Source organism: Chlorocebus sabaeus, chromosome 17, assembly GCF_047675955.1.
Source record: "Chlorocebus sabaeus isolate Y175 chromosome 17, mChlSab1.0.hap1, whole genome shotgun sequence".
Taxonomy (NCBI): Eukaryota; Metazoa; Chordata; class Mammalia; order Primates; family Cercopithecidae; genus Chlorocebus; species Chlorocebus sabaeus.
In genome coordinates, this window is record NC_132920.1 from 36131775 (window position 1) to 36145612 (window position 13838).

Consider the following 13838-nt stretch of genomic DNA (forward strand, 5'->3'; position numbering starts at 1 on the left):
GTGTAAGGTAAAGGCCTGAAATGTTTTTTTCTGTATAGAGACCCAAGTGTTTTACATCATTTGTCATTAAAAGCCTGTCTCTGTAGTGACATATCTGATACACATTGTGTGTGATTCATATATGTGTGACTCTTTTTCCTGTTTCATTGGCTTAATTGTTTATCTTTGCAATATTGTACTGTCTTGATTGCTCTAATTACTTTAGTAATAGTTTTGGTAATTAATTTAGTAATCTCCATTTTTATTGTGAAATATAACATGCATGTAGAAAATGCATTAAAATAGATTAATAGACGTCAAGCTTACTTAATATTTATAAAACAAACACCCACGTAACTGCCACCTAGGTCTGATTACACCACCACCTCTCCCCACAGAAGGATTCATTATTTTGGCATTTATGATAACAATTTCTTTGCTTTATCAGTAGTGTACATATCCCTATATAATATAGTTTAATTTGCTCCCATTTTGAACTTGATATTAAGAGTTATACTGAACACAATTTTATTTCTGCTTTTTTTTTTTTTTTTTTTTTTGAGACAGAGTCTCGCTCTTTTGCCCAGGCTAGAGTGCAGTGGTGTAATCACAGCTCCCTACAGCTTCAACCTCCCAGCCTCAGGGAATCCTCCCACCTCAGTCTCTCAAGTAGCTGGGACTATAGGTATGCACCACCATGCCCAACCAAATTTTTTGTATTTTTCATAGAGACAGGGTGTCGCTATGTTGCCAGGCTGGTCTTGAACTCCTGGGCTCAAGCAGTCCACCTGCCTCAGTCTGCCAAAGTGCTAGGATTATAGGCATGAGCCACTGCGCGTAAGCATAATTGATTTTTATATGCTGATTTAGTATCCAGCAATATTCATAAAATCTTATTATTTTCTTTGTTTTTCTTTTATTTTTTATGCCTTCTTAAAATCTTTTTTTGCTTTTAAAAAATCATGTTAATTTTCTTTATACTGTTTTGAATTCTTTGCATAAAAAATCATCTGTGAATAATGAAGCTTTATTCCTTTATAATTCTTATACTTTGTGTTTCTTTTTCTTGCTTTAATATACTGTGTATGCACTCCATCATAATTTTGAATAGCCCCTATTTACTTTTTTTTTTTTTTTTGTGGACAGTGTCTTGCTCTGTCACCCAGGCTGGAGTGCAGTGCTATGACCTTGGCTCACTGCAGCCTCAACCTCCCAGACTCAAGTGATCCTTCCACCTCAGCCTCCCAAAGTAGCTGGGACTACATGTGCTTGCACCACCACACCTAGTTAAATTTTTTTTTTTAAATGTGTTTATTTATTTTAGTAGAGATGGGGTTTCACCATGTTGCCCAGGCTGGTCTTGAACTCCTGAGCTCAAGAGATCTGCCTGCCTTGGCCTCCCAAAGTGCTGGGATTACAGGCATGACCCACCATGCCTGGCCCCCATTTACTCTTGAAAAGCAACGTGTAGCATGAAGAGAAAATCTTTTGAAATTTATGGTTTTAAATAACTAACCAATGCTGGGAAGGTAAGATAATTACTAGGTTAGCAATCTGAGAATTAAGTTATCCAGCCTCATTTAAACTTAGGCCATAGTGAAACGGAATTAAAATTTCCAAACTTCCCAACACCTTAAAATTTTCAAAAATTTTAAACTAATTTTAGAATTACAGAAAAGTTACAAAAATAATGCAGTTTCCATATATCCCTTCCACAGTTTCTCCTAAAGTTAACATTTCATATAGTCATAGTATATTGATCAGAACTAGGAAATTAACATTAGAAATTAAAAACTTTATTTGAATCTCATCAGTATTTTCACTAATGTCTTTCATTTTGTTCTAGGATTCTATCCAGAGTCTCACATTTCATTTAGTTGTTATTTTCCCTTATTCCTGCAATCTATAAAAGTTCCTTAATTTTTACCTGTCTTTCATGACTTTGACACTTTAAAAGAGTATTAATAGATCAGTTATTTTGTCAAATACTCCTCAATTTTGGTTTGTCTTATATTTCCTCATGATTGTACTAAGGTTATACACTTTTGGCAAGAATACTACAGAAATGATGTTGTATTTTTCTTATTACATCATATCACAGGATTCATAATATTCATATATTTTACTACTGGTGATGCTCACATTGATCACTTAGTTAAGCTATTTTCTCCTAGGTCTTCTATTGTAAAGTAGTGGGGTAGTTTAATAAATATCTCGAGGGAGATACTTTGAAAATATGCAAATACTGTTTCTTAGTTTTGCAAACTTTCACCCACTAGTTTTAGCATACCCTGGGTAGATCTTATGTACAATTATTACTGTAGTATTTTCATAAAGGTGATTTTGTATTTTCTTCTTTAATTCTACATTTGTACATTGGAATTCTACTGTGAGGAAGATCCAGCACCTTTTTAATAAGGTCTTCATCATATAGTATTTTTGTTTCATTTGAATAAAATTATTGTCATTAGGTATTCAAATGTAAGTACAATTTTTGAATTATTCACACTGCAAATTATCTTATTCACATCAATTAAACTAATATTCAATCCGTTAATCAAGTATTAAGAGCTGGTTGGTAGCCAGGCGCGGTGTGGCTCATGCCTGTAATCCCAGCACTTTGGGAGGCCTAGGCGGGCGGATCACAAGGTCAGGAGATCGAGGCCATCCTGGAGAACACGGTGAAACCCTGTCTCTACTAAAAATACAAAAAAATTAGCCGGGCGTGGTGGCGGGTGCCTGTAGTCCCAGCTTCTAGGGAGGCTGAGGCAGGAGAATGGCGTGAACCTGGGAGGCGGCGGAGCTTGCAGTGAGTGGAGATCGTGCCACTGCACTCCAGCCTGGGCGACAGAGCAAGACTCCGTCTCAAAAAAAAAAAAAAAAAAAAAAAAAGAGCTGGTTGGATTCATTCATTCACATAGCTATGTAATCTTTTTTTTTTTTTTTTTTTCTGATGGAGTCTCACTCTGTTGCCCAGGCTGGAATGCAGTGGTGTGATCTCAGTTTACTGCAGCATCTGCCTCCCAGGTTTAAGCAATTCTCCTGGCTTAGCCTCCCGAGTAGCTGGGATTACAGACACATACTGCTACACCTGGCTACTTTTTGTATTTTTAGTAGAGACAGGGTTTTGCCATATTGGCCAGACGGTCTCAAACTCCTGACCTCAAGTGATTCACCTTCCTCAGCCTCCCAAAGTGCTGGGATTATAGGTGTGAGCTACCATAACCAGCTATGTAATCATTTTTATTCAACAAATATCTTTTGAATACCTACTATGTGCTAGGTGTTGTGGTGGATGCTAGATATTACACTTATGTCATTCTTATTTTGATACAAGATTATACTGATGGCTTGCTAATTTAGCAATGGGATATCCTCCAACTTTGGTCTTTATTTAAATATAAGTAGAAACTGATAGGGGGCTCATAGTTAAAGCATCAGTTCCAAGAGTTAGCTGTCTCGTTGCAGCACCATAGGAATACGCTAGAAATTTTTTTCATAGAAGTAAAGTGACTATATTAATACAAATGGGCCATTTTGGTTGTAGCTGCCACATGAAAATTTCTTTTTGCAGGAATGCAACTAGTACATATGGTAACTTAGTGTGAATATTCTCTTATTCTGAGAATGCAAGGCTGGTTCAATATTCAAAAAAATCAGTTAATGTAACCTGCCATATTAAACATCTAAAGAGAGAAACCACATGGTCATATCAATAGATTTTTAAAAAAAGCATTTCACAAAATACAACATTCATTTATGATAAATTTCTCAGCAAACTGGAGTAGATGAAAACTTCCCTAACCTAATAAAGGGCATCAACAAAAATCCTACAGTGAACATCATACTTAGTGGTAAAAGACTGAGTGCTGGCCGGGCACGGTGGCTCAAGCCTGTAATCCCAGCACTTTAGGAGGCCGAGATGGGCGGATCACAAGGTCAGGAGATCGAGACCATCCTGGCTAACATGGTGAAACCCTGTCTCTACTAAAAAATACAAAAAAAAAACTAGCCGGGCGAGGTGGTGGGCACCTGTAGTCCCAGCTACTCGGGAGGCTGAGGCAGGAGAATGGCGTGAACCCGGGAGGCGGAGCTTGCATTGAGCCAAGATCGCGCCACTGCACTCCAGCCTGGGCGACAGAGCGAGACTCCATCTCAAAAAAAAAAAAAAAAAAGAAAAAAGACTGAATGCTTTCCCCCTGTGTTCAGGAACAAGGGAAGAATGTCTATTCTCACCATCCTTATTCAACATAGTATGGGAAGTCTTAGCCAGTACAACAAGCAATAAAAAGTTATAAAGGCCATTCATATTAAAAAGAAATAAACATAACTGTCCCTATTAACAGACGACATGATTGTCAATGTAGTTAATTCCAGGGAATCTACAAAAAATTCTTAGAACTAATAAAGGAGTTTCAGGATACAAGAAAAACACACAAATATCAATTGTATTTTTATATGCAAACAATGAATAACTGGAGACTGAACCATCATTTAAACCCCCAAAATGAAATTCTTTGGCACAAATCTAACAAAACTGTAGGATCTGTATGCTGAAAGCTACAAAAGGCTGATGAAAGAAATCAAGGGACCTAAACAAATGGAGAGACACCATAATCGTGGATTGGAAGACAACATAATAAAGATGCCAGTTCTCCCTGAAATAATCTGTAGATTTAATGGAATAGCTGTCAAAATCTAAACAAAAACCTTTTGTGGTAAATTTAGATAAGCTGATTATAAAATGAATATGGAAGAATAGTTAAAACAATTTTGGAAAAAAAATAGCTGGAGGAAGCATATCACCCAAACTTAAAACTCACTGTCAAGACATGGTATTGGTAAACGGATAGACCCATAGATCAATAGAACAGAGTGAAGAGAATTTAGAAGGAGACTCGCACAAAAGATGCCTATTTGATCTCTAACAAAGGTGCAAAAACAATTCACTGGAGGATATTCTTTAAAAATGGTGTTGAGGCCGGGCATGGTGGCTCATGCCTGTAATCCTAGCATTTTAGTAGGCCAAGGCAGGAGGATGCTTGAGAGCAGGAGTTCCAGACTGCAGTGAGCTATGTTCACACCACTGCACTCCTGCCTGGGTGACAGAGCAAAATCCTGTCTCTAAAAACAAAACAAAAGCTCAAAAATTAACCACAAGAAAAAAATAAAACCTCAATGGAAAAATAGGCCAAGTACTTGAACAGACCCTTCAAAGAAGATATGAGGATAGCAAGTTAGGCACATGAAAAGATGTTCAACCTCATTAAGCATTAGGGAAATGCAAATTAAAACAATGATGCGATACCACTACATACTTCTTAGAATGGCTAAAATAAAAGGTACTAAAAATGAGACTATCAAAATCAAAACCTTTTGCTCTGGAAGACTGTTAAAGTATGAAAATGCAGGCTCCAGACTGGGAGAAAATATTTGCAAAACCTGAAATATTTTGCAAAAACAAAATAATTACTATCCAGGATCTACAAAAAATGCTCAGATCTCAATAGTAAAAACAGAATTTAACTAGAACATGGGCAAAATACGTGAAGAGCCATTTTATGAAAATAACAGATGGAAATTAGCATATGAAAAGATGTTAAATATCACTAGCCATTAAGAGAATGCAAACTAAAACCACAATGAGATATTACTACATGACTATCAGAATAGCTAAAATAAAAAATAGTGACAACATCAAATGTTGGTGAGAATACAGAGCAACTGGATCACTCATAGATTGCTAGTGGGAATGTAATATGTTAAGCCACTTTGGAAAACAGGTTGGTGAAAAAAGGCAACAGGCAACTCCTATATACTCCAGCAACTACACTCCTAAGCATTTATCCCAGATAAATGAAGACTTCACATTTATTTTAAAAACCTGCACATGAGGCCAGGCACTGTGGCTCACGCCTGTCATCCCAGCACTTTGGGAGGCCAAGGCGGGTGGTCACTTAAGGTCAGGAGTTTATGACCAGCCTGGCCAACATGGTGAAACCCTGTCTCTACTAAAATACAAAAATTAACTGGGCGTGGTGGTGTGCACCTGTAATCCCAGCTACTCAGGAGGCTGAGGCAGGAGAATTGCTTGAACCCAGGAGGCAGAGGTTGTAGTGAGCCGAGATTGTGCCACTGCACTCCAGCCTGGGTGACAGAGCGAGACTGCCTCTCAAAAACAACCATCACCACCACCACCACCAAACAAAAACACCTGCACATGAATGTTCATATCATCTATATGTGTAATACTAAAACCTGGAAGCAATCCAGATATCCTTCAGTGGGTAAATGTTTAACTATACCATGGACTATTACTCAAAAATAAAAAGTTATGACCAGGTGCAGTGGCCCATACCTGTAATCCCAGCACTTTGGAAGGCCAAGGTGGGCGGATTACAAAAATTAGTTGGGCATGGTGGCGGGCGCCTGTAGTCCTAGCTACTCGGGAGGCTGAGGCAGAAGAATGGTGTGAACCTGGGAAGTGGAGCTTACAGTGAGCCAAGATAGCACCACTGCACTACAGCCTGCGTGACAGAGTGAGACTCCATCTCAAAAATAAATAAATAAATAAATAAATAAATTTTAAAAAGTTATAAACAATTGATACATACAATAATCTGGATGAATCTCCACAGAATTATGAGTGAAAAAAAATCCAATACCAAAGGGTTATATGCTGTATGATTCCCTTTAGATAACTTTCTTGAAATGTTAAAATTGTAGAAGTGAAGAACATAATGATTGCTAGGGATTAAGAGGAGATAAGGACAGGAGGCAGGTAGTGGTGGCTGTAAAAAGACAACTTGGCCGGGCGCGGTGGCTCACGTCTGTAATCCCAGCACTTTGGGAGGCCGAGGCAGGCGGATCACAAGGTCAGGAGATCGAGACCATCGTGGCCAACACGGTGAAACCCCATCTCTACTAAAAAAAATTAAAAAAAAAAAATTTAGCTGGACTTGGTGACGGGTGCCTGTAGTCCCAGCTACTTGGGAGGCTGAGGCCGGAGAATGGCGTGAACCAGGGAGGCGGAGCTTGCAGTGAGCCAAGATCGCGCCACTGCACTCCAGCCTGGGCGACAGAGGGAGACTGTCTCAAAAAAACAAAACAAAACAAAACAAAAACAAAAGCAAAAGACAACTTGAGGGATCTTTGTGGTGGTGAAAGTGTTCTCTATCTTGACTGAAACAATGCTCATATCCTGGTTGTGAGACTGTACCATAGTTTTGCAAGATATTACCATTTGGGGAAACTGAGTAAAGGGTACATGGGTTCTACCTGTTGTTGCTTACAAACGCATGTGAATCTATAATTATCTCAAAATAGAAAGTTTAATTTTAAAAATATTGACAATATCAAGTGCTCATGAGGATGTGGAGGAAATGAACTTCTTATGCTTTGCTGGTGGGGATGTAAAATAGTAGCAAAAACCACTCTGGAAAACAGTTTGGTGGTTTCTTATAAAGTTAAACATACACGTACCTTGTGACCAGCTCCAACTTAATGAAATAAAAACTATGTTCACACAAAACCTGTGCATGAATGTTCATAGCAACTTCGTTTGTGAGAGACCAAAACTGGAAACACAATCTCTATCCACAAGTGAATGGATTAACAAAAAGCTGTGATATATCCGTATAGTAGAATATTACTAAGCAATAAAAATTAACTATTGATACACACAACAATTTGCATGAATCTCAAAGGCATAATGCATAATGAAAGAAGCCAGCCTTTGAAATTTACATACTGTATGATTCCATTTATATGATGTGCTCAAAAAGACAGAATTATGGTGCTAAAGAACAGATCAATGGTTGCTAAGGGTTATAGATCGGCAGGGGGATGTGACTTTAAAAGCATGGCATGAGAGTTCTGGAGGTGATGGAACTGCTCTGCATCAATTGTGGTGGTGGTTACACAAATCTATATCTGTGGTTTTTTTTTGTTTGTTTGTTTTTTGTTTTTGAGACGGAGTCTCACTCTGTCACCCAGGCTGGAGTGCAGTGGCACCATCTTGGCTCACTGCAACCTCCACCTCCTGGATTCAAGCAATTCTCCTGCCTCAGCCTCCCAAGTAGCTGGGATTACAGGTGCACACCACCATGCCCAGCTAATTTTTGTATTTTTAGTAGAGATGGGGTTTTGCTATGTTGCCTAGGCTGGTCTCAAACTCCTGATCTCAATCAATCTGCCTGCCCAGGCCTCCCAAAGTGCTGGGATTACAGGCATAAGCCACCAGTCTCAGCCATATGTGTTAAAATCAATCTGAGTATACACCAAAAGGGAAAAAAAGCCAATTTTATTATTTGATAATTTAGAAACAAATAAGTAAGTAAAGATTTAAAAAGTCATCTGTTTTCCCCAGTTAACAGTGCTGTACTAGAGTTGGATTTCAGCCACAACTTGTTTATGTTCTTGACCTCTTTTGTGCTATCCACAGCCTGCCTGATCACAGGCTTCAACCCTGCCTGCTGGGCCTCAGAAAAATAGAGAAATGGAGGTGTTTAAAGACTATCTGGGGAACTATAAACTACTGTGAGTAAAGGATATATAAAACCCATTCTATTTTTTGAGGATTAATTTGATCTTGGGTTAACTTTCTAGCTCTGTTTCCCTGGAAACCTTATAATGGTAGAATGGCAACTGTGTTACCAGGCAGAATTGCTTATGGTAAAAACGAGCCCAAATAGTATATTCCATCTGGACCAAGAGGACTGTGAATGAAAGATATATCCAGTTGGAAGCCCTACCTTTGGGATTCTCTGAGCATAGTGACTCTTGTCCCTTGTGGGACTCTGGAAGCAATATTTATGGAACTGTTACAAGAGTTGTTGATTCCTATTCGGGAAACGAGTTTATAAAGCCCAGATAAGCTCCCACACCTATCTGTGTGATCTTGTTGTCTTACATCTGAACTGCTACTTGGAAGACCAAAGAGTGGGCACTGGATTGCTTGTCACTTGCTGGAGAGATGCTGGCATGCTATGTTTCCTATCCTTTACCTTATTCTTCTTTTTTGAGACAGGGTCTTGCTTTGTTGCCCAGGCTGGAGTGCAGTGGTGTGATCACTGCTCACTACAGCCTCAACCTCCTGGGCTCTGGTGATCCTCCCACCTCAGCCTCCAGAGTAACTAAGACTGCAAGCACAAGTCACCAGGACCTGCTAATTTTTGTATGTTTTTGTAGAGACAGAGTTTCACCATGTTAGCCAGGCTGGTCTGGAACTCCTGAGCTCAAGCAATCTGCCTGCCTTGGCCTCCCAAAGTGCTGGGATTACAGGCATGAGCCACTGTGCCCAGCCTATCCTTCCCCTTTCTAGGTAAAACCAATGCCAAGTGAGATGTATTATAGTCATGAGTATGAAATAACTAGTTAAGGAAAAAAATAACAAAGAGTGGATGTTACAAGTACTCTGGAAAGCATTCAGGGGTCTAAACTAAACCAAGTCCTTTGGAACCACCCTGGAGACATTAGAAATCTGGCAGATAAGGGAACAAATGGTAATGCTGTGAATAAAATTCAGTATTTTTTTTCTATTCATCTAGCACAAGTAATTGTTTACCCTGGGCATGTGGACAAGGTCTGATACATTGTCTTTGGATGAACAGGCTTCATATCTTCCTTACCTTGGGGAACTTGCACAAGGCCAACACTTATACCAGCAAGTAAGTCTCCAAGAAGCCAATCTTTTAATCGATACATACACATCCATTCTAGGAAGGGAAAGATTGTAAGCATGCATCGTAGGAACCTGTGCCATGAGCAGCTGTGTGAGAGAAGAGCAGAGACTTGGTTAGTTTCTCCAAAGAAAATGCCCGCATTGCTAATAAAAGGCATTTGGCCCACATAGCCAAGAAAAAGCAGAGTCTTGTAAGCACTACTGACAGTTTGACATATTGGACCAGATCATTCTTTGTTGTTGGGCTGTCCTGTGCATTGCAGGATGTTTAGCAGCATCCCTCATCTCTACACATTTGATATCAGTAGAACTCCCTCCTTCTGCTGTGACAGCTAACAACAACAATGTCTCCAGACATCGCCACATGTTCCCTGGGAGACTAAATCACCTTAGCTTCAGAACCAAGTGCTATGTATATGTCAAGAACTAAGCCATACACATCCAGCATGTAATCAGTTCTGTGTTTTCATAGGATGTTTGGGAAGAATTAAACCTACCAATTTTCCAGTAGAAAAATGGACTGATGTTGTTTTCTCTTGACAAGGACAGTGTTTTGAAGTGTGACACTGATAGGCGGAAGGGCAGTTAACATATTCATGTCATTCCCAATTAGGAGAGTCCCCAAGTGCGAGGCAGGTGCACAAAGTGTGTTCTTTCTAATTATGACCCTCTGTGGAGGAGAGGAGAGCATGGCACTAAAATTTTTACCAAACATTTACTCTGGCCTTGACCTGTGACACGTAGAAATTAGTAGAAAATACAGAATATGAAGTCCTGTGCTTAAGGACTTAGTTATGTAAAGAAACAACTTTATAAAATAAGACTTTATTATCCTTTAGCCCAGTAGATCTCAACTAGATGCAGTTTTGTTCCCCTGTGTACATGTGGCAATGTCCAGAGACTTTTTTTTTTTGAGATGGAGTCTTGCTCTGTCGCCCAGGCTGGAGTGCAGTGGCACGATCTTGGCTCACTGCAGCCTCTGCCTCCCGGGTTCAAGCAATTCTCCTACCTCAGCCTCCTGAGTAGCTGGGATTACAGGCATGTGCTACCATGCCTGGCTAATTTTTGTATTTTCAATAGAAGTGGGGTTTCACCATGTTGGCCAGGCTGGTCTTAAACTCCGGACCTCAGGTGATCTGCTCGCCTCGGCCTCCCAAAGTGCTAAGATTACAGGCATAAGCCACTGTGCCTGGCCCAGAGACATTTTTGACTCTTGCAATTGGCAAGTGGGTAGAGGCTAAACATCACAGAATGCACAGACCAATTCTCCACAAGAAAGAATTTTCTGGTCCAAAATGTCAATGATCCTGAGATTGAGAAAACCTGCTTTAACTTTCAGATCATCTAAAATGACAGAATCATCATTAATCAACCAGGAAAACCAATTTGGTTTTAAATTGCTTTTTGTTATTTAGATCTTAGCATGGGTTGAAAGCAAAAAGTATGAGGATTTTTCGTGTGTAAACTGAGCTAGATAATTGGGATTTGACTACAACAACAAATATAACTTTAACGTAGTCAGGGCTGAAGTGCGTGCTCAGACAAGAAGTAATTTTACATATGTTTTACTCTCACAACTATGGGCATTACTATTGCTAAGGTAATTAATGCCAAATAAATATGACTTTACCAAGGTCACAGGAATGAGCAGAGATGGGTCTAGAAACAAGGTCCTTGATTTTAGCTCAGTGTTCTAGCCACTCTCCTGCCTCCAAATTTCCTGTTGGCAGCTGTGAAATGCTGCTTGACAGCCATGAGCAAGACCATTGGTTTGGAAGGAACATCACATTGCTGTTCTTAGGAGAGTCCCTGGGTGTGTGGCAGGTGTACAAAGTATGCTTTTTCTAATTACGAGCCTCTGTGGAGGAGAGTAGAGCATGACACTGGAACAGTTTGTTCCTTCACCTGGTTCAGTCTCCCTTCCTCTCTGTGTGTCACTTAGGGAAAGACCAGCCAGCCACCCAAGGCAAAGTCATCAAAGCTCTTCCCCATGGTGAAAAATACAATGGACATGGAGTAATGAGGCTTTAAGAGTGACAGGAACTAAGGAGGGAATTAGAGGAATGGAAGTTGAAGCTGATGGGGAAACAGTATTAGCATTTAGACATGAATCTGGATTTCAGTTAAGACATCTTAAAAGTGAGAAATAGAAGAATCAAAATGAAAGCACAGAGGAGATTTTGATAAGGGGGGGATTTGCAGTTGTTAAAGAGGAAGAAAATGAGGAAAGATATTAAGAGGTTTTCTGCAGAAAGAAAGAGATAGGGTTAAAATATTATTTTATTTACATTAAAAAACTCACTTATGGTCAGGCGCGGTGGCTCACGCCTGTAATCTCAGCACTTTGGGAGGCTGAGGTGGGCGGATCACAAGGTCAGGAGTTTGAGACCAGCCTGGCCAATATGGTGAAACCCCATCTCTACTAAAAATACAAAAATTAGCCAGGTTTGTAGTCCCAGCTGCTTGGGAGCCTGAGGCAGAAGAATCGCTTGAACCTGGGAGGCGGAGGTTGCAGTGAGCTGAGAGAGTGCCACTGCACTCTAGCATGGATGACATGGTAATACTCCGTCTCAAAAAAAAAAAAAAAAAAAAGAAAAGAAAGAAAAAAAACCTCATTTATCTAGTGCTATTTCCTAGTTGCTTTACAAATACTCTTTAAAACCTCATAATCACTTTATAAGGCAGGTACTATTATCATGTTGATCTTACAGAAAAGGAAACTGAGGCACAGCAGGGTTGAATAGCTTACCTAAGGTCACACAGCTGAGAAGCAGCAGGACTAGTATTCAAAATCAGGCAGCCTGGCTTCAGAATTGTGCTTTTTTTTTTTTTTTTTTTTTTTGAGATGGAGTCTCACTCTGTAGCCCAGGCTGGAGGGCAGTGGCGCAATCTTAGCTCACTGAAACCTCTGCATTCTGGTCTCAATTCTCCTGCCTCAGCCTCCCGAGTAGCTGGGATTACAGGCACACGCCACCATGCCCAGCTAATTTTTGTATTTTTAATAGAGATGGGGTTTCACCATGTTGGCCAGGCTGGTCTTGAACTCCTGACCTCGTGATCTGCCAGCCTCAGCCTCCCAAAGTGGTAGGATTACAGGCATGAGCCACTGCGCCCAGCTAGAACTGTGCTCTTAACTACTGTGCTGTGCTGCCTTTCTGGTCAAAATTCAGAAGTGGAGAGAACTGTGTGTTTTAGAAGTAGGGAGTGACAGTTGCTAGAAAGCTTATGGGAGGCAGAATGGGTCAGATTTAAGTGTCTGGATGGCAAGTCTAAGAAAGGTAGAAAGGAGTTAGGTTGAAATTTCACTGGGAATAATTTTTTATAATGAGGGTAAAGTTAGGGGAAAAGACCATCATTTTATAGAGACAAAGCCAATGTTGCCCCCAAATACCCTCTTTGGCACATGTCCCCGGATCCATCATGGAGCAGAGGAAGTGAGAGGACTAGAGAGGGATATCCAAGAGCACAACTTACAAAAGGCAGGATGTGGACAAAGGAAAATGTTTCAAGGAAGGGACAGTCTGCATCAGGGCTATGTAGGGACCTTCCACAATTGTCACCAACATGCCAACATACCAACACGTGCCAATTGTGGGTGATAAACCAGGGGACAAGAAGGACTAGTAAATTCAGAGTGTGAGTGATGACAACTTGAGTAATTACGATTGCTATAATGATGTAGGTCATGAGGATTCTTTTTTTTTTCTTTTTGAGACAAGTCTCACTCTATTGCCAGGCTGGAGTACAGTGGCATGATCTCAGCTCACTGCAGCCTCTGCCTCCCAGGTTCAAGCGGTTCTCCTGCCTCAGCCTCTCAAGTAGCTGGGACTACAGGCGCATGCCACCAAGCCCAGCTAATTTTTGTATTTTTAGTAGAGACGGGGTTTCACCATGTTGGCCAGGATGGTCTCAAACTCCTGACCTCAGTGATCCACCCGCCTCGGCCTCCCAAAGTGCTGGGATTATAGGTGCGAGCCACTGCACCCGGCCTGGATTCTTAACCTGAGGTCTGTGGACCCCCAAGGGATCTGTAGATAGTATTTGGGGATATATGTGAAGTTACGTAGGAGAACTTATATCTTTACTTCACTAACCTCTTTAGCATTTCCTTCAATTATGAATGTTGGCAACAAACCACAGTAGTATCAGCAGAACTTGACTTTGTCAACAGTAGAAA

General features: G+C 40.3%; 1 protein-coding gene across 1 annotated transcript in view; it reads right to left on the reverse strand.

Moving 5' to 3' along the window:
- Positions 1-13838, reverse strand: part of SLC26A8 (solute carrier family 26 member 8) — a 74401-nt gene that overhangs the window by 57383 nt on the left and 3180 nt on the right. Inside the window, exon 2 of the mRNA XM_038006012.2 lies at positions 9609-9748. Coding sequence (XP_037861940.2) covers positions 9609-9748 — 140 coding nt within the window. The remainder of the gene's footprint in view (positions 1-9608; positions 9749-13838) is intronic.